This window comes from Adiantum capillus-veneris, chromosome 25, assembly GCF_014529385.1.
Source record: "Adiantum capillus-veneris isolate H3 chromosome 25, ASM1452938v2, whole genome shotgun sequence".
In the NCBI taxonomy this organism is placed as follows: domain Eukaryota; kingdom Viridiplantae; phylum Streptophyta; class Polypodiopsida; order Polypodiales; family Pteridaceae; genus Adiantum; species Adiantum capillus-veneris.
Window position 1 is genome coordinate 115,341,814 of NC_140955.1, and position 27,863 is coordinate 115,369,676.

General features: G+C 42.9%; 1 protein-coding gene across 1 annotated transcript; it reads left to right on the plus strand.

Moving 5' to 3' along the window:
- The first annotated feature begins 1,668 nt into the window (after positions 1–1,668).
- LOC147425508 (uncharacterized) lies at positions 1,669–27,615 on the plus strand. Its single transcript, XM_086500075.1, has 3 exons — positions 1,669–2,532; positions 23,152–23,377; positions 26,990–27,615. The coding sequence occupies exons 1-3, from the start codon at positions 1,669–1,671 to the stop codon at positions 27,613–27,615; spliced, it is 1,716 nt and encodes a 571-aa protein (XP_086356201.1).
- The last annotated feature ends 248 nt before the right edge of the window (positions 27,616–27,863 follow it).

Sequence of the window (27,863 nt, forward strand, 5' to 3'; positions counted from 1 at the left end):
AATATGGGCACAGGTCCAATTGTGGATGAGTTTGCAGAAGCATTTGCAGGAAGGGCAATATATTCTATGGGAGATTTGTACTCAGGGTATGATCAATTCCAACTAGCAATGGAAAGCAGGGATCTGACTACCATGAGGACACCTTTGGGTTTGGTGAGGATGTGTACCTTACCACAGGGAGCAACCAATTCGGTTGCACATATGATGAATGGTATGAATAAGGTTTTACGTGACTTTATTCCCCAAGTAACTATGCCTTTTCTTGACGATTTTCCTATCAAAGGATGTGAAGAAAGTAATAAAGATAAAGCTTTGGATTCTAAGGGGTGCCGCAACTTTGTGGCACAACACATAAATGATTGTGACAAGATCCTATCCAGACTGGAAGAGGTAAACCTTACCCTCTCAAGATAGAAGTCTGTGTTTGGAGTGAAAGAGGTGTTGATTGTTGGGCACATGTGTGGCCCCAATGGGAGACGACCTTGTCCAGCAAAAATTGATGCAATTCAAAAGATGAAGGAGGTATGCATATCTGTGAGTGAAGTTCGCAGATTTCTTGGTGCATGTGTGTTTTATGTTATATGGATCCCACATTATGCACATGTAGCAGATCCTTTGTATCAGTTGTTAAGGAAAAACCAAAAGTTTCATTGGGGAGACGCACAAGCAAGGGCTATGAGAAAGCTAAAGGATTTACTACAACAAGCACCAACTTTAAGAAAGGTAAACTATGAGTGTGGAAATCCATTAATAGTGACAGTAGATACAAGTCCGACAGGAATTGGATGGGCAATAGGGCAGGATGATGGAGAGGGACATAGGTATGTGGTAAGGTTTGGAGCCAAGGTTCTAAGTACTCGACAAAGGAACTACCCACAGGTAAAACGGGAGTTGTGGGGCATGGTTACAGTTCTAAAGAGTGAGAAGGAGTACTTGATTGGAGCATATATGGTCGTGGAAACAGATTTTCTGCCACTCCTTGGAATGATTACAAGCTGTTCAACACCAGACATTGCCATGCTAAGATGGATTGCCTACATTAAGTCCTTGAATCCTGAGTTCAAGCATATTGCAGGAAAAGGCAACCCGGTAGCGGATATGCTGTCAAGGGCAAGGTATGAGGATGAGCAAGACATGGTAGATGATAGTGAAGATGTAGGCACAAAGTTCTACTCCATTAATCATGTTGAGCATAATGATGTTGGCACACCTAGTGCACTTGAGTTGTTTTTAGAAGATGGGTATGAAGGAGATTGGTTGCTTATTGGTCGTTACTTGAGCACTTTAACAAAAGAGGGTGATTGGTCTGAGCATGAGTTTAAGAGGATACGCAGAAAAGCATATGGGTATTTTCTGCAGGATGGTTACTTATGGAAACATCCAAAACAGAAGGGTGCTATACCACAAAGGGTAGTATGTAACAAACAGAGTCAGGTAAAGCTCATGCAGGAGTTTCATGAGAACCTATGGGCTGGACACCGTGGTGTGTGGGCAACCTTTTCAAAGCTAAAGGAAAGGTATTGGTGGAAAGGTATGTACAAGGATGTATCCCACTTTGTGGAATCATGTGTAACATGTCAAATATATTCAAATGTCCGACATCGTGATGGATTGCACCCTACATATCCACTAGCCATGCACTATAAATGGGTTGTGGATCTAGTCACCATGCTTTTAGGACTCTGGCAGATGAGGTACTTGGTTCTTGCAAGAGAAGACTTGACTAATCAGGTTGAAGGGCGAGCTTTAAGGACAAAGACTACAGAGGCAGTATGTAAATTTCTCCTTGAGGATGTAATCAGCCGCTATGGTTGTGTGGGAAAGATAACTGCAGATAGAGGAGAGCTGGATGCCAAGGAAGCAAGGGAATTCTTTTCCAGGATAGGAATCAAGCTTTCCCTTACCACTGCTTACAATCCGGAAGGCAACGGCAAAAGTGAAAGAGGGCATCCGCCAATCATCAAAGCCTTGGCTAAAGCTTGTGAAGGGAGAATTAGTGAGTGGCCAAAACTATTGCCATATGCTCTATGGGCCGATCGCACGACACACAGCTCAGTAACGGGCTACATGCCTACAGAATTGATGTATGGTCAAAAGCCTGTAATGCCCATTGAAGAGACCATTCCCACATGGAATGTGCTACCTTGGCAAGATGGTCTTAGCAGAGAAGAGCTCCTTGCCTTGCGTATAAGACAACTAGAAAGAAGGCCTGAAGACATTGAGGTTGCAAAAGAAAGATTGAAGAATGCTAGATTGAAAAGCAAGGACTACTTTGATAGACGACACAGGCTAAGAACGAAGGAAATTAAGCAAGGAGATTGGGTTTTAGTGTATGACAGTAGTCTTGATAATCAGCATTCTGTCATGCGAAAGGTTTCAAAAAGATGGTTTGGACCGTATATAGTCAAGTATGTACATGACAATGCCACTTACACCCTGGCTGAATTGGATGGAACAGAAATAAAGATACCCATTACAGGAAAGAGAATCAAGGTATTCAAAAGAAGAGAGGATAGTCATCCGACTGATCAAGTAAGCGAGAATGAAGATTTGGAATCACCAAGTGAAGATGAAGAAGAAGAAACTCCAAGAGAGTCGAACCTGCAAACATTGGCTGTGGCACATACCGGAGGATGTGCAGGTTTAGAGGGGGTGGATGTCGTGCCGTGGCACGTGCATGGTGGGAACAGAAGCTAAGCCCTACAATATTATGGATTTTATGTGTATACCTGAAGTATGCATAAGTATATGCATTTTCTATGTAGCATGCAAAAAGCTAGTCGAAGTCTGATGTGTCACTCTTGCTGGGAATGGGCTTCGATCCCGGGCTTCTTTGTGAACGTCTTCTTGGAGTCATGATGAAATGAGACTATAAAACTACCTCCTATCTAGTAGGCATCCTAGGTGGCATATGACATGTATAGCATGGCCAAAAGTGTCCTTAGTCATAGTATACCCCATGAGGTGTCATTCTACACATAGTAGGTGCACTTTGGAGTGATTATGGACCTAGAAAAATCCCTTAGAAAAGTGGTTACGAGTTTGTTTGATGTCATCCATGATGTATGCTAAGCTCTCTCTCAATTTTTTATAAAGCTACTCTTGGAGGCTTATGGCGGCAAGGAGAAGATATTTGGAGAAAGATCTAGAAGAACCTCTAGAAAGATCTAGAAGAACCTCTAGATAGATCTAGAAGAACCTCTAGAAATTTCTTGAAGAGAAAGATCTAGAAACTTTGAAGATAATTTCAAGATATTTTTGAAAAGGGAGACACTTGTCGCAAAAAATCCCTTGGATATTTCTAAGCAAATATCTTCTTCAAGAGGCAATTTCACCTATAAAAAGAGCCTTTTGCTCCTCACTTGATGATCAAGAAAACCATCAAGCAACCAAGCGCTCAAGCAATCCCCATAATCAAGCCACTCTATCAAGCCATCACCCAACCTCCTAGCCATCTCCGTGAGGAAAACTTTCTCTCAATTTCAGCCCAACACATCTTGAGCTTGCTACTTCATGCCTCAAGCCTTCTATCTCCTCACTTGTAATACTCATACACTCTATGTAACCTTCTTTCTTCAATAAAGACGCATTGTTGGTGGCTTGCAAACGGTGTTGGGGACTACTACGCATCATCTACTTCATCAAGTTGGCTACAATATCACAAGTCTTAAGGTGTGCTTCACTTCTTTGGATAAAGCTTGTGTGGGTCTTTGTGTGTTGATTGTCTCTCTCCTCCATTGTTTGGACTACTTTCTGAGCTTTCTTAGATGAATAACCCCGATGGTGTAACTTTTCAACCCTTTCATTTTGTGCAACATATTAGAATTAACGTTTGTATTAGCCGTAAAATCCACTTCCAATAGAGAATTGTGTTTCTCTTTGGGCCGGAAAGACTGCAAGAGATTCTTCTTTCTCCACTTCCTCTTATTTTGCCACTACTAGACTACTCTAATTCTTTCGATGTGCACATATTTATTCTCCTCTAGGGGTTGAGTCTTGCTTTCTTAATATTACTATGAACCAAGAAGACTTGTATACACGGCTCATTCCTATCACTAGGCAAAATATCTACATCTTTGTAAGCACTAAGTTACAGTTTCAAAGAACCATTCGCAGTCTATTTGGAGCACAGCGACTTGCTATTATAAATGCATCAGTGAACCCTTTCATCCTACCTTTGATTAGATACGATCAAAGCCTTGATGTTTTTATCTTTGTCTTGTTTTGAGGGTTTCACGTGTGCGTTTGTGTGTGTCTGCGTTGTGAGCGGGATGAAAACACACAGAGCGCCTCTATAATGACCCGACACACACTCTTGGGAAGATACACACACACACTATGGGGCACCACTCGGCTTACACAACACACCTAGCCGAGACAGGGAACACACCTCTGGAGTGAGAGGAGAGAGACTATCCACTTGCCCACTCCACACACACACACACACACACACACACACCCAAAAAACTCAGCTCAAAAGAGGAGAATTTCTGATGTTTAGATACAAATGAGCTTGGGCCAACACCAATGGGGCAAACAGCTCACACAATATGGGTAAAAGATACCAGATACAGTCACAAACTGGAGCAGAAACTTCGCTCATAGGAGAGACTTACACAACCAAAACAACAAAAAAAGAGGGAGGAATTTGGCAAAATGGACAGCTCCATCGCGTCCGGAACGGCCCAAAACCCCAGTCTACAATGTCAAAGTGCTCAAATCCGACCTCGGATGAGCAGTTTACGGCCAAAACAGGCTCCAAAATGAGCAAAAACACAGCTGCGGTTGTTCCTCCTCTCTTCTCCACGTTTTTTCTGGTCTTCTCTCTGTTTTTTTTCAGTTCCCACACTTAGCTTTATTACTTGGGCACCTTTGAACTTTTAGATGACCTCAAACGGACCCCGAACAGGCCAAAAACTGACCTCGCAGTGCATAGTTGTCACCTTTTTGCATCATCCGCACACCTGGCACTCAGCTTTTTTCCAATAATGCATCTCGCCACCACGTGAAGTGGCCCCAAAAAGTGGTCCTAATGATGACCTTTTTGCGTAACTCTCACAAGAAAACACCCACGTTGTGTCCGTCCTCATCTGCGTGCAAATATTGACCTCATTCGCCCTCCTGACGCCACTAGATGCCATCTGACGCACTTGCTGACCTCATGTCGTCGGCCCGCGGATAGCTTCCTCGAGAAGTTTTACGCGCTACCAACTCCTCCTTATTGTAGAAAAAACACACTAGTATTGATAATAGTGAAAATCGCTGCACTATGTACATGCTGTCCTACCTGTACACATGTGGGCCCCACGTAACCACCTGGCTATGAAAATTGGGTAATCCTTTATTCGATGCACCATGCATATGTATGTACATATGCGCAATCCCTTGCTCAAAAAAACTCCTGACATAATTTGCCCATCCCCTAGCCTGCTAGATCATTCATGATCAGCAGCAGCAAAGAGAGATATGAGACTCGCCGCATCACAGGTCTCCTCATCCTTCACCAACATTGCTTGCTCCACAGACAGCTCATCTTGCTCCACCATCATCAATCTAGCATGATACAATTTAAGACGCAATCCATTTACCCTTGACTTATGTAGAACACCATCCAGGTTAGCCAGCTGATATGTGCCATTTGGAAAACACTCCACTACCTTGAAAGGGCCTTCCCACTTAATTTGAAACTTCTTTTGGAAGGAGTTGTCCAACTTACTGTTGTAGCGCAAAACCAAGTCATGTTTCTTGATACCCTTACTTTTAACCTTTTCATTTATCTTTGCCAAAGCCTTATCCTGCATCTGTCCATAATGCTCCAATGCGCTCATCCTATCCAACTGGACCTCTTGTAACTGCAAGAGCCTCTCTTTGAATGCATCACTAGGCGGCCCAAGCAACTTCTCTAACATCTTGACCACAGGCAACTCTACTTCCACAGGCAATAGTGCTTCTTTTCCATACACCAAATGAAATGGAGTAAACCATGTACCTGTCTTCACCGAAGTACGGTAAGCCCATAATGCACTAGGCAATTCCAAATCCCAATTCTTTCCTTGGTGCTCTGTCACTTTAGAAAGAATTTGTACCAACTCACCATTGAATCTTTCATTTAAGCCATTACACTGTGGGTAATAAGGAGTGATATGCTGGTGCTTAATCTTCATCTTTGCACATAAAAAATCTAGCAGTTTAGCTCGAAATCCTGGCCCCTTATCTGAAAGTAGCTCTAATGGCACCCCAAACTTGCAACATATTTCATCATACACAAATTTTGCCACATCCTTTGCAGTGATCTGTTTTACTGCGATAGCCTCTGCCCATCTAGAAAGATAATCCACTGCCGTCAAAATATAGCTTTTGCCCCTGCTTGTGATAGGTAACGGGCCTATTGCATCAATCCCCCACTTTTCAAACACATCAAACACCATAATGGTTTTTCGTAGCTCTGGCTTCAACACTCTCTTCCCAAATGCTTGACACCTATTGCAAGACCTACACCAATGGTGAACATCCTTGTGCAAACTAGGCCATACATACCCCTCTTGCAAAATCTTATGCAAGGTGATCTTTAGAGCAAAATGGCCACCACATGCGCCTTCATGATTCTCTTCCAACACTCTGTAAAGCTCTTCCCGCCAAGGTACACGTCTCAACATGAGATCAGCCCCTTTCATGTATAAGACATCACCAATCAATTTTTACCTGTATGCTCTACGCACAAAGCCATACTTCTTAGACTTCTGAATCTCCTTTGGAATGATTCCTATTAGCAAAAACTCCTCTTCTTGATCCAAAGTTTCCCGGCCATGATAAAGAGGTAAAGTGGTCCTCAACACAAATAGCTCCCCAATCATGCCTTGAGCTGCTTCATGTGCCTCTCCATTTAGAGCACGTTCAATGTGTCTGATGATCCATGCTTCGAACTTTTTTAACAGGCCTTTAATTCTGAAGCACATTTCCTTCAATGAGGTGTTCTTGCTCTTCCACACACCCAGCACTTGCTTCACCACTAACAAGGCATCACCTTTTATGCTCAACCTTCGATCCCCATGCTTCAAACAAATGTGTAATCCGGCTTCCAGTGTAGCATATTCAGCCTCATTGTTACTATGCGCATCCAATTTGAACCCTCTCTTGCATACTAGCTTCCCCTCTGGATCATAAAGTGCTATACCCCCTGAAGCTACATCGTGGCTCTTTCTGTATGGACCATCAAAGAACAACACATGTGAATTGCTGATCTGTGGCACTTCTTCAACTACCTTTCTCACCACCTCTTCCTTAACAATAAGGGGATTCTCCTTGTAGGTCAACAAATCAGCTAGGGTAGCCCTTGTACTATCTTCCACTAGAAAAGAGAACTCAAACTCTTGCAACTCAATTACCCATTTCTTCACCACATTTGACATGTTAGTACCATTAATTAATTGTGGCAAAAAGGCATAGCTCGTCAAGAAAACAAAAGGCCGTGGTAGCAAGTAATGACGAAATCGTCGACAAGCAAATATTACACTGGCCATCACTAGCTCTACTTCCGATAACTTTCTCTCCGCTACCAACTTCACTCGGCTTGCACAATACACTGGCCTCATATAATGGCTGCCCTTCCCCTTTTGCAATAGCATAGCTCCAATGGCATCATCCCCTACTGATGAATTTACATAAAAAACTTTCTCCCAATCAGGAGCCTGCATGGCTGACAACCCCCCTAACACCTCTTTCACCTCTTGAAACACTTCTTCACACTTGTCATCCCATTGCAATGGATCATGCTTTGCCACTTGCTGTAATGGATAAAGAAGCTGCGAAGACAATGGAATAAACCGTGCCATGTACTTCACTTTGTGTATAAAGGTTGCCAATTGCTTCGTACTCATAGGTGATGGAAGAAGAATAATAGACTTCACCTTATCTGGATCAGCCTCAATGCCATTTTCTGACACCATATGGCCCAATAACTTCACCCTTGGCTGTGCTAGATGACATTTCTTTGGATTTAGTTGTCCTCCACATTCATCATATCCAGCCAATACCATCTGCAGCTTCTCATGGTGATCAGCCCTACTGCTATAGACACAGAAGTCATCCATAAAAGCTTTAACACAACTACCAATGAATGGTTCCAACACCCAATTTGCTCTCTCTTGATAGAAGGAAGGTCCATTTGACAACCCAAATGGCAATACTGTGTAGCAATAGCAACCCCATGGCGTAATAAAAGTTGTCTTTGTGCGGTCTTTAAGAGCAATCTTCAATTGAAAATAGCCTGAAAAACCATCACACACACTGTACCTCTCATAACCTGCCACTGAATCTAAGATCTGATCGATGAATGGAAGAGGATATGGGTTCTTCTTAGTGGCTGCGTTTAAGGGTTTAAAATCCACACAAATTCTCCACTTCCCATCCTTCTTTGGAGTGACTACAACTGGACTCACCCATTCTGTGGTCTCCACTGGAACTATGAACCCTGCCTTCAATAACTTGTCCACCTCTACCCGCAAGGCTTCCATTTGCTCTTGACCCATCCTTCTTAGCCTTTGCCGCACTGGCTTCGCACCTTCTTTCAGCTCTATATGCATCTCTTCACCCTTGAACCCTCTGATCTCTTCATATGAAGTAATGAACAAATCAGGAAAACTAGCCAGCATATGCAAATATATATCCTTCTCCATAACTGAGAGGTCTCCACTAATCATTTGCGTCATTAATTCTTGCTTCTTTGACAACTCAACCTTGGTTTGCATCAGCCCTTCAATCACTTCATAAGGCCCTTCACTTACATCTTCAACCTCATTCGCAAATGCAACTAAGCCAATCTCCTGGATTTCTTTGTCCATCAAAAGAAATGCAACATCAGCATCCTCATCACTGCTGCTAGTGCTATCACTGTCCTCATCTGTCACCGTGGAAGAGTCTTCATCACTAGACTCATCCTCATCTTCATAAAGCTCCTCTAATCGTTTCCTTGTGTCCATATTATAAAGCTTCTTGGTACCTGTCTTTCCATAGAGGCTAATCGTACCATGTCGCCAATCTTGAACAGCTCCCACTGCACGTAACCATGGCCTGCCCAGTATAATAGGATATGCTCCCAACCCTGCTGGCATCACATGAAAATCAACCACTGCCTTTGCATCATATGCCTCCACTTCTAAGCTCTTTACAACACCCAAGCATTTTACTTTTTGATGGTTTGCCAATCTGATCCGAAACCCTAACACCCCAGCCACTGTGAGACCCATCTTCTCAACGCATGAGTGTGTTATGACGCATATTTGGGCTCCGCCATCCACATAACCTTGTCCCAAATTTTTCCTTTTATGCCACACATCTACTATTGGACAAATGTCTGGTAGCTCGTCCATTGCCAACACCTTCACTGAACCTCTCTCTGGCTCTTTCTCCATTGGGTTAACCATCCTCTTCCACTGTCGCTTTAGCTTAGGCACCATCTCTATAAGCTGCCCAAAAGTAACATCTGCCTTCCTGCTCGTCAGATCCTCCTTCAAGTCATAGCTTAATTGCCCATCCCCTAGTGGAAAATCTGAAACATGAAACTTTCGACGAGCTCTCCTTTTCCTCTTGGCCTTGACATCCTCGCCTTCATGGCTCTTTCCTTTCTTCTTACTAGGACCTGGGGCACTTCTTCCTTCCTTATCCTCTGTGGTCCTCTTCCCAATAGGCATCACTAATGTATCCTCTAGCTTTGATGCCTTCTCCAAGGTGACTACACTTAGCACTTTTGTCTTTCCCTTTTCCTCCTGGGTCAGTCCACTGGTTCCTTCGTCTCCCTTAATTTCGATGCCATAATCATTTGACCTAGTTAGCACCTGTCTTGGCAATGGATACATGTCTCCCCCCATCCTTGGTGGCTTATCACATTGCGGGCTGATGTGACCCAACTCTCCACAATTATAACATGTGGGCGTCTGCCTCCAAAACCTACCATTGCTTTGTCCAACACCATTCCTAGGCCTTTCTTCACCTCCTGGCTGATTTGCAAACCTCCCTCGACCTCGATTATTTCCCACTTGACCTAGCATGTTTAGGTTGAGATTCTTCATCAAATCTACCATTTGCCTCATGTCTTGCCTTAGCCCATCATCTTGCACTACTGTAGTGACCACTGCTGGCATAACCTGAGTAGTAACAGGAACTACTGGTTCATGATGAACCCCTGACATGCGCCCTTGTAAAGACTCTATAGGCTGAAATTCAGACCTCATGGGCAAAGACTCCACCCCTAACTGGCTCATTTTCCTCAGCTTCCACTCTTTGTTCCTTGCTACCTCTAGTGCATCCTCATATGTCCTAGGCTTCTTTAGCTCCACTCTCCAACGTATATTCTCCCAAAGACCAGCCAAGAACCTGTCCTTCTTCATCATGTCAGGCGGGGGTACCTGTGGTGCTAAAGCCTTACACATTCGCTCCCATGCCAATGAAAACTTACATATGTACGCATCTACTGGCTCACCTTCCTTCTGCACCAAACCTTGTACTTCTTGCCACACTTTGTCAAGATCTTCTATCTTCACAAACTCCACTTCCAATCCATGCCTTAGATTGTCCCAACTCAATCTTATAGGTGGATCTGCTACACGCAACTCCTCTTCAAATGCTTTAGACCAAACTCGTGCATCACTCTTCAAACAAATTTGGAGAAGGCGTAACATTTGCGTAGGGTCATGAATCTGGTTGCTAATGCATGCAACCTCCATCTTTTCCAAAAATTCTTCCACATCTTCATCACTTCTTCCATGAAACTCCGGATAAGAGAAAGCCATGGCTACCCAAATTATGATGCTTTGAGAACCCCTTCGAACACACGTGCAAGAACCCAAAACTTTTCACTACCCAATCCCTAGAAACTTCAATGGAGCTCAGCTTTAGATAAGGACAAACACATGCACATCAAATGAGTTTTCATAGTTAATCATCGGAATGACAACAGGCAAAGGACATTCCAGGATCTCCCTCAATCTTCTTGGCCCAAACATAAAGACTATGCGCTGCTGGAAAAAGATCTTCCTGGACACATGAACATTAATCTGAATTCTTTGAGTTAAATGAAAAGGAGTGAACTGAGGGCCATTTTGATCATCCATTAAAGCCAACCATGAAGCTCCCAAGAAGGCACACCTGACTTATCCTCTGATTTTTTCCCAAATTTCATCAGCATAACAGCATAAATGGCTCAAAATACCAAAAAAACAGCCATCATAACCTGGGAAAATTTCGACAGAGTTTCCCTAGAAGTAGAGCAGTAGGAACCCAAAATATAGACTGTCTATGTATGCATAAACTGTCAACAATAGAACCCGAGCATCAAGTAGGACTCACTAGTACATAGCCTATGGCGAGGTCACAAAAAGGGTGCTCCAGCTACCTGTATCACCGAAAGGATCTCCACATTTGAGAATCCCCCAGCTCAATAAAACCCTCACGCTATCGACCCTCACACGAAGGCTAATGCAAATCGCATATAGTCAAGTCTCAGAAATGACTATCTTCCAGACCAAGTCTCAGAAATGGTTGGGACTGCCAAATACAACCAAGTATGGCTCCACAAATGCGTACAATGGCAGTTTCCACAAGTAATGTACAATCCAGCAGACAATGCGCTCAAATAGGCGCCAAGTGATGCATTCCCACAACAACTGCAAGTGACATCACTGCTAGTATATCACTGTACTCCAGCTACCTGTACCTGTGTGAATCACCTGTACCTGTAACCTGTAACCTGTAATCTGCAACCTGTAACCTGTAACCTGTAACCTGTAATCTGCAACCTGTAACATGTAATCCCGAAGCTCGAAGCTCGAAGCTCAAAGCAGAAGGTACTCGAAGAAGATTCTCCGTGGGGGCGCCAAAAGAATGTCAGCGGGATGAAAACACACAGAGCGCCTCTATAACGACCCGACACACACTCTTGGGAAGATACACACACACACACTATGGGGCACCACTCGGCTTACACAACACACCTGGCCGAGACAGGGAACACACCTCTGGAGTGAGAGGAGAGAGACTATCCACTTGCCCACTCCACACACACACACACACACACCCAAAAAACTCAGCTCAAAAGAGGAGAATTTCTGATGTTTAGATACAAATGAGCTTGGGCCAACACCAATGGGGCAAACAGCTCACACAATATGGGTAAAAGATACCAGATACAGTCACAAACTGGAGCAGAAACTTCGCTCATAGGAGAGACTTACACAGCCAAAACAACAAAAAAAGAGGGAGGAATTTGGCAAAATGGACAGCGCCATCGCGTCCGGAATGGCCCAAAACCCCAGTCTACAATGTCAAAGTGCTCAAATCCGACCTCGGATGAGCAGTTTACGGCCAAAACAGGCTCCAAAATGAGCAAAAACAAAGCTGCGGCTGTTCCTCCTCTCTTCTCCACGTTTTTTCTGGTCTTCTCTCTGTTTTTTTTCAGTTCCCACACTTAGCTTTATTACTTGGGCACCCTTGACCTTTTAGATGACCTCAAACGGACCCCGAACAGGCCAAAAACTGACCTCGCAGTGCATAGTTGTCACCTTTTTGCATCATCCGCACACCTGGCACTCAGCTTTTTTCCAATAATGCATCTCGCCACCACGTGAAGTGGCCCCAAAAAGTGGTCCTAATGATGACCTTTTTGCGTAACTCTCACAAGAAAACACCCACGTTGTGTCCGTCCTCATCTGCGTGCAAATATTGACCTCGTTCGCCCTCCTGACGCCATTAGATGCCATCTGACGCACTTGCTGACCTCATGTCATCGGCCCACGGATAGCTTCCTCGAGAATTTTTACGCGCTACCAACTCCTCCTTATTGTAGAAAAAACACACTAGTATTGATAATAGTGAAAATCGCTGCACTATGTACATGCTCTCCTACCTGTACACATGTGGGCCCCACGTAACCACCTGGCTATGAAAATTGGGTAATCCTTTATTCGATGCACCATGCATGTGTATGTACATATGCGCAATCCCTTGCTCAAAAAAACTCCTGACAGCGTGTGAGATTCCAATGGCTACACACAATGAATTTGCTACAAACACTAAGCTTGCTTAAGTGAAAAGCTACACAGTCTCCCCACAAACCCTCATAGCTAGAGGCCCGGCGCCTTCCTGGCAAGACCGCCAACTCTTTGACAGCGCACACGCACAATACGAACTATGCAACATGGTATCATCATTAATCTAATGCATATGCACCTCCCTTTACACATATCTTTAAGCATGCCAAGTTATGGGCAAAAGTATCTTCATAAAAGTGAATTGAAGCTTCTCAAGAAAACTTCGATGCTAAGAGACATACCAAATCCTTGGATGTCAATGGAAAAACTTAACTTGAGCTGAAAGATGTTTTGCTTGTGAATCCACCACGTTGTATGACCTGTTTTCAAATGGCTAAGTTGTTTTATAATGCGGAGCCTCAAGAAAGCTCTCACCACAGTCACAAGCTCTTGAAGTGCAAGCGCCATGGTTGATTGCTAGTATTCATGTGCAAGTGCCACTAGTTGGTGTTATACACATGCAATCAACATGTTTCTCCAAGAGTGTGAGATCCAGGTTTTATTTCTGCAAGGTGGCCCTCTACTTTCTATCGAAGGTCTAGCTTAGAACTTGTTCTTCTTCATGAAGGGCACTTTTAAAAATTTTCCCTTCAAATGATACATACATTTTTTTGGTGCCTTGTAAATACAAAATTGTTACATCTACACTTAGTTTTTAAAGCCAAATTCTACACAAAAATGTATGAATTCACATAGATAAAGTGCAACCTTGAGAAATTGGTCTCCAATCTCTAGCTGTGAGAAGAAAATAATCTCATTATACTTATTTCTTTATATTATACATGTATATGTATCGAGTTTTTTCTAGGAAAAGTGCCCGTCAAGGGAAACATTGTCTTGAGCCGGTGGAAGAGAAAATTTTTAAAACAATCCTTCATATGCAAATCTTTGAAATTTTGCCACTTATCTTGAAGGTCAAAAGTGTCTCTGAAGGGCTCTGTAACTTAAAAAATTGAACCCTGAGTGCAGTAGCGATGTAAAACCCAATCTCTTTCTTGGTGGAAAAGTTTCCAAGTAGTGGATAGGCTTTGTAGAGCAGGCACATCCTAAGACTGAGAGAGATCCCAATATTGGAATGCCATGTAAGATGGAAGCTCTCTCTCTCTCTCTCTCTCTCTCTCTCTCTCTCTCTCTCTCTCTCTCTCACACACACACACACACACACACACATATGTGTGTTTGTGCGTGCGTGCACACACATATGAGAGAGAGAGAGAGAGAGAGAGAGAGAGAGAGAGACTATGCAAAAACAATATTGGTTTACTTTTGCTAATTATGACTCACATGCTTGCTAAAGCAAAACTCTTCACCCAGTCTAATTTAAGGTTGTGTATATGTGTGTGTGCGCGCGCACGCACACACGTGAGAAAATATAAACAAACAACATTGGTTTACTTTTGCTAATTATGACTGACATGCTTGCCTCTCTACACATAGTTGCTCATAATTTTTAAGAGGAAGGCTTCTCTGTCCTTTCTCTCAACTCAATGCCTTGATTTGCCTTACATTTAATTGATACTTATAATTTTTTTGGGACTAGATTTCCTTAGACGGGCCCTCCCCTGATATTTACTCCCCCTCAACTCAATGCCTTGTCTTGCCTTACATCTATCAGATACTTGTAATTTTTTTGGGACCCTCTTCAAATTTCCTTAGATGGGCCCTCCCTTGACATAAAAATGGAAATCTAGTGGCATTGTCTTTTTATTGTTGTATACTTCTCACATTACTCTAGTATTTCTACACTCTCTACTTAGATGCCTTGCCTTTGGAAAATACCTTGTCATAAAATCTAATATCTAACTAACCCAAATGATTTTCTCATATAAAACTGATCATTTAATGTGGGAGAATAAATGGGAATAAGAGTTAGAATATAGACATGTGCTTATGGATCTATCGCAACACGCGGCCAAGTTAATGGGTCCAAATGAGAGATGGTTTGTCTAAGAGCAATGCTAGATGATGGAGCTTGAAAGACCTTAGGGTTAGCTTCATGAAAGACCTTCAAAGGTTAGTGTTAAAAGTCCTTAGACCTAGGACCTTAGGCAAGCTAGGATTATGCTTGAGGTGGGAACCCAGCCCAAGCTTGAGGTGCTTGTCGTGCTTGCTGACTAAGGTGCTTGAGGTGCTTGTCATGCTTGACGACCACGGTGCTTGAGGTGCTTCATGACTAAGGCGCTTAAGGTGCTTCATGACTAAGGTGCTTAGGGGCTTGAGATGTTCCAAAAGTCAACAAGGATCCCTACATATGGCGGGGCGAGCCCTACAAGTGAGAGAACACACCCACCCTTACTCAAGGCAAGCCTAGTCTAAAGAGGCAACAAGGACACATGCCAAGCTCCTCCCCATGTTTCCCTCATAAGGTGCTTAAAGCCTATTGGTTGGCCTCTAAAGGGGGTCCAATAAACTTTTAGTTAATTAAATTAATTGTTTAAGCATTTATCAAGCCCTCCCTCTCAAAGGGGAAAGGAGGACACTTGTCCTAATGCTAGCATTGTTGCTTGATATGACTAAAGCATGTGATTGGCTAGGCTTGTAGGGGTCCAATCAATTTCATTCTTGAGCTACAAGGAGGGGTCGACCAAGGCAAGTTGGGGGTGTGCTTGGGGGGTATACTCTCTCTCACACACACTCACATTGTCTCATTCTCACTTGGGGAAAGTGCAAGAACTCCATCACCTTCTCCAAGCTTGTTGAGAAGTTGAGAGGCTACACCAACACTCTTTGCTATGGAATGCAAATCCAACCAAGAGACATAATTCAATGCTTAAGCTTGCCATCTTCTTCATCATCATTACTATGCTATTATGCTATGCTAAGCAACAAGAGTAATGATAAGTGAGAAACTATTTATTTCTCATAAGAATGTTTCTTCTTCCTCATCCCTACCCCCATTCCCTGCTACCTCTTTCCACCTTTGAAGGTGTTTGAGGTCTTGGGATTGAGGCCGAGGACAAGTTAATGCTTTCATTTAGCTAAGTTGCGGACATAATTGTGGTGCATGAAGCTCTCTATCTTCATTGCACCATCAAGGTCTCAAGGAACACAAAGCTTGTGTCGTACCAAGCCTCTTTTTATGGGAGAAATTATAATACAAAAGCCTTTTGGAGGGGGGACCGGCTCCACATAAATCTGGTCCTCAACTGTTGTTTTTTCTCTAATTCTCCCTCTTGCAAAGTATTGTTCATGCCAAGTTAACTAAGTATAATAGGTATGTTGCTACCGCTAATTAAGTTCACCCTCTATTTTCTCAAAGTAGTCTCATAAAAATGCTCACTACAGTTCTCTTAATTTCGCTATTCTCAATGTTCATAGGCCATTTCATTACATTGGTATCAGAGCTATTGGCTTCTCTTTTCTTGCTTAAGAAGAGAGGTCCTTAAATTGTCCATGAAATGTTGGACCTGTTCATTGCAATAGCGTAAGTGGGACAGGGATCTATTATCTTGGTTGAAAAGGACTTAGTTCAAGGTACACTATTGGAAACTATAGTCTTAATAATGGAATCTCTAGAGGCTTTCCTTTGGCTTAACTATCATTGAGCTACTAGCAAGCTCAACAAGAAACATAATTAACCGAGCAATGTTAGACCCTCTCCATGATTCTTTGTAATCAACAGTCTCTAGACCACGGGTGTGGTTGCTTCAATTTTCAAAGGTAAAGAAGAGTAGCAACTAAGGTTTTTTAAGGTACCAAGGCACAAAGTAGCATACACATAAGTTGTATTACCATGGCTGACAATAATCAAGAGAGTAAAATGAATATTGACAACTTTGATTTTTCACATGAAGATGCTAATGATGATGTCCCAATGTTTGTCAACTATCTTGTTACTAGGTTGCAAAAAGCTATGGGCAACCCTGATTTGCAAGCCGAAGTTAACCAACAACTTCGTGCTTATGGGATTTCTCTTCCTCTCCAAGAAGAGAGAGAGCTTAGGAAGCCTCTTGTTGAGACTTCCAAAAGAAGACTCTCTCCGATAAGAGAAGAGGAGGAATCCCATGAATGAGAAAGAAGTGAATCTCTGGATTCCTATGAAGATGAGGCTCCACGAAGACGATGGTCTCGACGATCCCCAACTCCTCCCAAGAGGAAAAATCATCCTATAGTTCTTCTCCTCGTCACTCCGAAAGGAAAGAGAGGAAACAAAGGAAGAAAAAGGCAAGAAAGAGGTCACCCTCTTCTCCTTCTTCGTCACCTTCCTCCTCTTCCAACAAAAGCAGCAATTATTCTTGTAGAGAATACAAGAGGAGAGGACATCGCAAATCCTACCCTGCTTGGAGAGGGTCCCAAAAGCTTAAGAAGTTCAAAGAGGGAGGAAAGAGTATCTCTTTTCTCACCTATGATGGAACCTTTGGTGCTACTGGCAAAGTATTTGCCTTCATCCAACAATCCGGCTTTTAGAGACGAGGTCTTCACAGAGTCCTCCAAGCTACACCATGTAGCTACACACTTTCAAACATCTTCTCATCAATGGTGGGCGAGTCTCCGCAAGAATGGCGAAGCCCCAAGGACATGGAAACTCTACGAGTTTCCATAATGAAGCAATTCCTTGCAAGCGATGCCAAGGACAAAGTGCTTACTGAATGGAGAATCTTGAAGCTACTCTCCCATGAGTCTATCCACAAATATGTTGACAAGTTTTGGGATTTACATTTGAAAGCTACAGTTTTTCAAAAGATAGACTTTGTCGAGCAAAAGCAACAATTTTCTGCGGGATTACCAGAAGAAATGGTTGAGTATCTCAACTCCCAACGGCCCGGTTCTATCACCGAAGTCATCCACCACATTATGGTTGCATCTCGTATCGATAATTTTCTAGCAAGGGGCTAAAAGGAATGCGAAGCCCATGGAAAACAAAGATCAAAATGATGCAAGGGGGAAGAACAATGCTCAAAGTTCCTTCAAAGGAAATTCCAACAAAAACAGCAACAACAAGACCAAGGAGAGATGAGTTTACAAAGGTAAAAACAAACTCTCTCCTACAGAGCTTGAGGCTTTTCTCAAAGATCACAAATGCTTTAAGTGTGGGGAGCAAGGACATGGCTATCGTTCTTACCCCAAAAGAAATGCCCGCAATGAGACTCCTAGAGCTTCCATGGTCGAAGCTCCAAAAGAGGATGCTCATTACAAAGGATCATTCATTTCATATGCTTGGGGAAGGTGAGGAAGCATGATGCCTTCATCCTATTTGATCTTGGCTCTACTCACAACTTCATATCAACAGAGTTGGCCACAAAGCTGGGCATACAAGCTTTCGAGATGGGAGATATCATAACTGCCGATGGGGCTTTCAAGGGACAACAAGCCTTCGTTTTTCCCTTGATTGGGAAGTTGAGGCTTCATGTCCAAAGCTACGTTGACAAAGAATAATTTTTCATCTCTCCTCTCCAACATGAGGATATTATCCTATGGGCACCATGGTTCTTGAAACCGCATGGCTGCCAACTTGAAGCTTTTTGAAAGAATAATCTACTTCACCTACAGGGAAAAGAGCATGTATATAGATGCTAATGAGTCCGGTCATACTATACCACTTGTAAAGTCACCTGCTTTTGATAAGTCAATGAAAATCTTAGTTTCCTCGTACATGATTTTTGTCAAAGAGTCTATAAATGATGGTAATGCTTTAACAAAACAACGTGGTAGGAATCAAGAAGAATTAGACTTGTCTAATTTTATAAATAGATTCCAAGATGTATTTATCTATGACATCCCTATGGAGTTACATCCAAAACGAGGGGATGATGACCATATGATGGAGCTTCTACCCGAGGATCTCACCGCCTAATAAACCTCCTTATAGAGTTTCTCAAGCTCAACAAGAGGAGATTATGAGGCAAGTACATGAGTTGGTAGACAAAGGTATGGTGAGGCCTAGCTCCTCTCCCATTTGTTCTCCAGTCCTTTTAGTCCCATTTGTTCTCCAGTCCTTTTACCGCATGTGTGCAGACTATCGAGCACTAAATCATATCACTGTCAAGAATTGAATTTCCATAAGCGAATAGAAGATCTGTTTGATAAGCTACAAGTTTCGACCTACTTCAATAGGATTGACCTTAAAAGTGGCTATCATCAAATAAGGATAGTGAATGAAGATATTGTAAAGAGTGCATTATGTACAACGTTTGGTCTTTATGAATATATAGTCATGCCTTTTGGCTTGACTAATGCTCCAGCCACGTTCAATCGTTTGATGGAGAAAATTTTTAGACCCCACCACAAGTTTACTGGAGTGTTCTTTGATGATATCATCATTTACTCCAAGTCCTTAGAGGAGCACAAGCAACATCTCCAGGTGATTTTTCAAGTTTTAAGGGAGAACAAACTTTTTATCAATAAAAAGAAAAGTGAATTTTTCCTTCAAGAGATTCAATACCTAGGTCATATTATCTCTCAAGATGGTATCCATATGGATCCATCAAAGTTGCAGGTAATAAAAGCATGGCCTAATCCAAGGAATCTACATGAGCTACGAAGCTTTATTGGTATGTGTGCATACTATAGACGCTTCATAGCAAAATTCTCTCAAATAGCAGGACCATTACATGACTTAACAAAGAAGAACGTTAAGTACTCATGGACTGCTAAAGAGCAAAATGCTTTGACAACCTCAAAGAGAAGCTTACCTCCCAACCAATGCTTATGCTTCCGGATCTCTCTAATCCATTTGAGCTCTAATGTGATGCTTGAGGTGATTGCCTTGGAGCAGTTTTGCTTCAAGAAGGGCATGCCATAGCATATGAGAGCCGAAGGCTCAATGCCGATGAACGGGCCTTGGGCATATATGAAAAAGAGCTTTTAGCTATTCTACATGCCCTAAACAAATGGAAGCACTATCTATTGGGGACTCCATTTATTTTGCAAACGAACCACCAAATTCTCAAGTACTTCATGCTGGGGTGTAGGCCAGGTGGCCGTGGGAAACCACCCTTATAAGCTATTTACTTTTTTTCCTAATCAATATAAGGAGAGAAAGTGAGAGAGTTGACTTCACTCTCTCACTTTTCTCTCCACTAAACCTACTCTCTCCACTAAACCTACTCTGCTGTGCTTCATCCCCTTCCCCCTTCTCCTCCCTCTCTTGTACATTCCGCACACGCGCACTCCGACCACATCAATTGGTATCAGAGCCGATGGACGGCCTAGCGGTGTGCTCCATGGCTATGGAACTCAAGGCGTAGATCTGGATTCGAGAGAGCGAATCCAACAGAGACGATGGTTGCGTAGTAAGCGGCCATAGAAGCTTGAGTGGAGCTTGGATTGAAGCTTAGATTCATAGAAGAGTGAGAACCCCCGGTGAAGAAGCTCATCATTGACCAATCATTAGATTGTGTGTGAATTTAAAGCTTTCACAGTCAGCCTGTGAGAGAAGGTCACGAGCAGAGACCACATCAAGGCTTGTAGGGGAGTTAAACCAGTCTTGTGTGACAACATTTTAAGAAACGAGTGCAAGCAGAGTGAGCATTGGAAGCCTTACATGGCGAGCTCACAGGCAATGCCAAGAAAATTGAAGCTCGCGGGCAAATTAAAGCTGGAAAAAATTGAGCTTGAAGGAAAAATGAATCCCAATTAGCAAGAATTGAGCAAGCTGGGCATTCAAACCAAGAGCAAGCAAGAGCTCAAGGGCAAGTTCGGCATCTAAAGAAACTGGCTGTTTGCAAGGGAGAATCGGCAGGTGCAAGAGAGAGAATTGGGGGAGTGATTAATTCGAGCCCATGAGTAGGGTTTTGGGGGGAAACACGCAGACACTCACTCTTCTCTACAAATCGAGCAGTCATAGGGGAATGAGAGGGTGAGCATACTTGGGAGCAAGCAGGAGCTTGGAGGTGTGGTGTGTAACACACACACACACACACCACGACATCGCAATAGTAGAAACCGTACCTTGAAGCCAAGCAAACCAACTGGTTCCACACACACACACACACGCGTGCTGGCATGGAGAAGCAGGCATCGTAAGCAGTGGCCTGACAGCAACTTGAGCTTGCAAGGAGACACACACACACACACACACACACGACCTTGGGGGGAGCAGAACAATCGACATAGCTCGTTTTCTTTCTACAGCTCTTTGTTATGCTGGGCTCCTCAGTACAGTCAGCCAAGAAGTTAATTTTTTTTCTTTTAACTTTGACTCTACATACCTTGTGTGCAAGGGTGGTTTCACACCCTGTAACCCCCCGCGCGCCCCCCCCCCCCCCCCCCCCCCCCCGCCTTGACACCCTCGACTACCCCTCTCCGACTACTCGTCCCCGCTTAACATATTTGTGAGAAATTACGATCTGTGAGAGAGTTGTGAGAGCGACGAGATAACGAAAGCAACCAAAAAAAAATAAAAGACATCGATTTTGGTGACAGTAGAGCTTTGCAAGCTCATTATCAACACGAGAGCAAGCGAGTGGAGATAGAGTGACACGATCGCGTTTAGGCGAGTAAACCCGGACATCACCTGGCATCGGCCCGATTTCGCCGACCTTCTTGATGATTTTTCTCCTGCGTCTTGGCATCGGTTTTCGACACCGATTTTAGTGATTTTCTTGGCATTTTCTTCTACGACTTCGCGTTTACAGCTTGGCAAATCGATTTCGACACCAATTTGCGGCTATTCACCCAGCCACTCCCGTTCGACGGTGGGAGACGACACCAACATCAATGACTTACTGCTTCGCATCAGCACACCAATTTTCGACACCATTTCTAGCGCACCGGTTCCACATTATTCACATTGCGATAGATTTCTCAATATCCGATCCGACATTGATTTCACGCGGATGACATTTTCCCGCGATGGACAACTGTACTTGCCATACACACAGGTGAGGTGCCTCAACCATAGAGGAGTGACATGCGGCATCGGCACCGAGTGCACCGATCGTGCTGTAAGGCACGGTTTTTGGCTACGACACCTTTGGTGGCTATTCAACTAGTGTATTTCTGTCCGGCGATAAAAATCGGCACATAGAGACACCGACACACAGGTTATAGGTTACCTGGGGTTTTTTAGCCTGTTCACACACAAATTCTCCAAGTTTCTAGACACAGCGCTTTCACAGGCTATTTGATAGTCATTTCGCCCGCAGATTCTCTGCGGACAGATGCATTTTTGTGTGAGCAAACCTAGTGCTACTGAGCTCTTTTGAGAGCAGATGTCCCCGCAGGGATCACTTTCACTGCATGCAGCAATTCTTGGCGCATGTTTGAGCGCGGTTCACTCATGTACGTTGAGTTGCGGACACTACCCACCGTACTACGTGTGGAGCCATTTTTGGCTATTTTGGTAGTTTTTCTCGACCGTTTCTGAGACTAAAACCGGAAGATCCCTTTTTGAGACTGTGGCTGGTTCATTTGTGTCTGCATTAGCCTTTGGAGGGTCGATAGCGTGAGGTTTAATTTGAGCTGGGGTGTGCTCAAATTTGAGACACCATCGGTGATACAAGTAGCTGGAGTTCCCCTTTACGGTACCCTGCCCATAGGATATGTATCTGGATGGTTTTTTATGCTTTTGATGCTGAGTTGGAGGTCACACCATAGTGGTTTTGTGCAATAGATGCCCAGTTAGGACAGTTGGCACATTTATGTGTATTTTGAGTTGAGTTTTGGCTCCTCATACAAAGGAGACTCAGCCCAAATTTATAAAGCTACTCGCCATAGTTTGGCACCTCTCAAACCCTCTTGTCAGCGATGGCTTCTTCTTCAGAAAAGCAGGAGTATTTCATTTGTAAGTTCGATGGCAGCAACTTCACCATGTGAAAAGAGCGCGTGAAAGATGTTTTGACAAACAAAGGCCTATTAGAATCATTGAAAGAGCGTGCAAAGGATGATGACTATACGCAAGCTCAGTGGGAGCTTTTGGATGCAAGAGCCATGGCTACGATACGTCTACATCTAGCCGAGTCAGTGTTCTTCACTATCATAGGGAAGACAACAACCAAAGAACTTTGGGATAGCTTATGTTCAGCATGGGAGAGCAAAAGTGCATCTAACAAAGTTTTTCTCATGAAAAATATTGTGAAGCTCAACATGAAATAAGTTCAATTCCTTGTTTAGCCAGTTGCCATCTCAGGGAATTAAGGAGTTTGACGAGGAACTCAAGTCTATATTTCTGCTATGCTCTCTACCAAGTTCATGGGACATCTTTTCCACAGCCATTAGCAATTCGGCTCCAAATGGCAAGTTAGTGTTCAATGTTTTCAAAGATGTGTTGCTCACTGAAGAGATTCAACGTAAATCTCTCGACGACACTAGTCATGGAGATGCATATATGGCTGGCAGTTCAGCAAAGGCAAGAGGTAGTGACAGGAACAAATACAAAATCAATAGTAGAGAGCGAAATCCTCGTAGTCCAAGCAGACACAGGAACTCAAGTAGGGACCACAGTGCTAGAAATATCGAGTGTTATTATTGCCACAAGAATGGCCATTACAAAAAGGATTGTCGCAGTTTCCTAAGAGATCAGAAAAACATGCAAAAGGATAATTTTGGCAAAGGCAAAAGTATAGTAAAGATTGAGGAGCTAAATGTGGTTGAGTCTCCCATACCTACCACTGCAATAGAAGATGCTCCTCCTCCATTGATGATCATTATGCCAACAGAGATTCATGCAAAGGTGATAGAAGATCCCTCAGATGTTCTCATTTTCACTTCAGATCTCACTCCAGATGATTTGGTTGCACAGCATGAGGGTTCTGCACAGAATTGGATTCTTGATTCTGGTGCAAGTTTTCATGTCACACTGCATCAAGAGTGGTTTTCCTCTTATGCATCCATGCATGGCATAGTCAAGCTTGGTGATTCCTATGAGCTTGACATTATTGGCATTGGTGATGTGAAACTTCAGATGCATAATGGCACTGCTTTTGTGTTGCAGAATGTCAGACATGTGCCCAAGCTTACAAAGGGCTTTCTTTCTATAGGGAAATGATAATCTTGGCTATACTATAATTTTTGGTAATCGTTCTTGGATGATCTGCAAGAACAACCTTATCATGATGAAAGGTCGTAAAAACGGATCACTGTACTCTATGTCTTGGGGGGTGCACTATGTAATCATGTTAATGTATAACGTGAGTTGAAAGGAGGGGTTTTAAAATACAAGAAATTTAACAGAGATACATTAAAATTAGGGGTTTTTATATTCAATTTTGGGGAAAAACCTAAAATAAGGGGTCATTTTATTCATCCAAACATGTTAAAAGAGGGGGTTTTTTAATACCCCATGAACGCACATTATATAGAGGGGTACTGAATGGTGAACCCCTCGAGCTCTATGTTTGTTTTGAGTGTCAACGAACACTCTATCTATGTTGCCGAGCTGTCGTCTACTGAGTTGTGGCATATCCGGCTAGGGCATATTAGCCAAAAGGGAATGAAAACACTTCAGGATTTTGGCTACTTACCTGTGTTAGATTACACAGACTTTCCATTGTGTGAGCATTGTCTATACGGCAAACAGACTAGGTTTACATCTTCGCCATTGAACAAGAAACTAGGCGAACCCTTAGACTTAGTGCACAGTGATTTGTGTGGTCCAACGCCACATAAAACTCTAGGGGGGGCAAACTACTTTCTCACGTTCATAGATGATTCTACCAGAAAGGTGTGGGTGTATCTCCTTAAGCATAAGGAAGAGGTCTTTTATACGTTCCAAAATTTCCTTGCCATGGTTGAGAACCAATCAAGAAAAAGCTAAAAGATTTTTGAACGGACAATGGTGGAAATACGTCTCTACAGAGTTCAAGGATTTTTGCAATTGAAGAGGTATTTGTCTGCAGTTTAATGCTCCATACACACCTACAAAAAATGGGATAGTTGAAAGAATTAATCACACGATTCAAGAGCAAGTTATCTCTATGATGTCTATGGAAAAGCTTACTCAAGAGTTTTGGGGGAAAGCTGTCTTGACAGCAGTGCACATCATCAACAGGTCACCTAGTTTTCCTTTGAATTTCAAAATTCCAGAGGAACTATCCCAGGGGATTCACTATGGATTTCTGTATGGTATCACATGAGTGTACAAGACGGGGGTTTTTGAGGTCAGACATAAGCGTATACAATAGGGGTAGCCCCCCATTATTTCATGCTCGTACCGTATACATAAGGGAGGGGGGACCTACCCCGCGGGGCGGGGGGGGGGGGGGGGGGGGGGATATGAAGTGCTTATGCCATAAGACACATGCCCTAACAAGCCAATTAAAGAATCTTTTACATGAGGGTGTTGCTCTATTTCAAAGAGTTAATTTACTCCACTAGCAAACTAAGATAGCTATATCAATGAGAATATATGGTACCTCCCTATCCTCTCCCTTAGCTAACATCTTTAAGACTTGTTCAACAAGCTTCTAGATTTGTTGGGGTCGATGCTACCATAAACTTGACTAATCTTCTTCTATGTAGCCACTACGAATCAATATCTTGGACATTCAGACCCTCATTAGACTCTTCAACATCATCATCATCAATACCACCATTTGCATAGCCTTTGTCTCCACATCTGCACCCTCATTTTATTTATTGTTGTCTTCTTGCACATCATCCAAGTCACTCTTCTCTTTTTTCTTTCATATGCAAACTCAATAGCAACACCAATGGCATGATCAAGAGCTTCTCCTGCACCCACATACCAACTTTACAACCATCATTCTAATCTATAATAAGGCTCCCAATCTTTGTGTGTGTGTGCATTGTTTAGTATCTTTCCAAACTCTTTCTTCTCATCTAGATCCTTGGTGTTGTCATTCTTAAGGACAAGTAGAACTTTATCAGCTACCCTATGTAAAATATCTTAGGGTTGATCGCCATATTGTTGTTGTATGAGGTTCAGACGGGCTTCCCTCTCGTGTATCCGCTGAGTGGGGGGGCCTCTCGGGGGGTTCACTATGTGTAAAACTACCATATCACGTGCGTTCAAGACATGTTTGTAAAACCCCTTATCTGTGAATTTTGTTAAGAATATAATGTAACCTTTTCTTTTAAAATCTGTAAGTTTTTTCCAAATTTGAAAAAATAATGCCCTTTTGTATATACATTTTTGTAAGTTTCAAGAACTTTAATTACCCTTCTGTTGAACTCACGTGATAGGTTACATTTTTAGTAGGTGACCTCCCCGGGGAGGGCCTTAGTCATGTGATACGCTTATGTATCACCAAGGCTGGCAAGGTATAATAGGGGAAGCGATTCCAGCTCCCTCCCCCGGACACATGGTGAAAGGAGAATCCTCCTGCCAATGTTTCCTGCACCAGCCAACTGTGCGAGACACATAGAGAAAGAAGTTGCTTTGTGTGCAAATAGAGAGAGAGAGAGAGAGAGAGAGAGAGAGAGAGAGAGAGAGAGAGAGAGAGAGAGGCCGTATAGATTCAGGGAAAATTACCAAAATACCCCTCTAATTTACGAAAACTCCCAAAACACTCCCAATATTTTGTCACAAATTCCCAAAATGCCCTTCAATTTTTCCAAAATTCCCAAAATACCCCTGGTTGTGAGATTAAATCTCTTGAAAGACAAAAAAATTGGTAGCTTTTTGTAAGAAGACTGACAATCAATACAAGATGCTAAAACTAGAATTTGGGTATGTTAAGTAGGCTTTGGGGATGAATTTCTTCATGATTATTAGACATAATTGCCCCTTTGCAAGGTAATTTGTGACAAATTACATGCTAAGCACTCCAAAATGGATCTCAATTGTTAAAAAGGAATAAAGATTAGAAAATCTTGAACAATCCAACCAAAATAGATACAAGGGTATTTTGGAAATTTCCACAAATTAGAGGGGTATTTTGGTAATGGTCTTTAAAAAATATATTGCAGCTAGTTTGTAATGCATGGCCCCCCGCCACCAAAAAGTGACGGGCATGCATGTTTTCATAGCCTAAGTTTGAAGAGTTTTGAGTGCGGGAAAACGGTAGGTAGCAATATGCGAATTGAAGACAGGGAGAGGGTTAACCCTACTTGTTGCTCCCCTTCTAGCAATGGAAGCAGAAGGGCAATTGAAGGGAATGCACCCCACAGTCCCAATTCTAAAGCTAGGGAGATGGATCGTAGGACTCGTAGCCGTGCAGCGTCTCCTTTGAAAGATGCAATCCATCAATCTCATTCCCAACATAAAGAGCAGCACTTGTCAGAGGGAGCTCCAATCTCCCAAGACATGCTCTACTCGCACCTTGTTGACCGATTCTCTGCATATAATAGCGACATCAACCAGCTCCTTGGCTTGCTTGGAGAGCCCTGTCATTTGCAGTTCCCTCTCTTTGTCTATGGTGGAGCTTCCACAGGTAAAACCTCCATTCTGCTGGAGATTTTTAGGCAGATGAAGAGGTCATTTGCATACACAAGTTGTCGCTCATCTCATACACCCCGCATTTTGTTTGAATCCATCCTCAATCAGCTCAACAAACATGTACGAAGCCCCTCAAACAGCCTTGCTAGCGTAAAGTTTTCAGACTTTCTGGATTTTTTGATTGACGCTTGCACCTGTGTTGTCTTTGACAAAGCTGGAAGCATCGATAGAGGGCTTGTCAGTCCACACAAGTAAGAAGAAGGTATGAATGTCAAAAAGGGCAGAAAATAGTCTGACCACAATTTTTTTATGTGATTATTAGTGCTTTTGTTCTACGTTCTAATTCCTTGGAAGACAAATGGCTCATTGCCAGTGGTCTATTTGCCAGTCTTCTATTTGATATTTGACAATGTGGAGCTCTTACTGGATTGGTCAGGGGGGTTCCAGCTCATTTATGCACTATTGAGGCTCTCTCAGCTCTCTGGACTGGAAAACTTGGGACT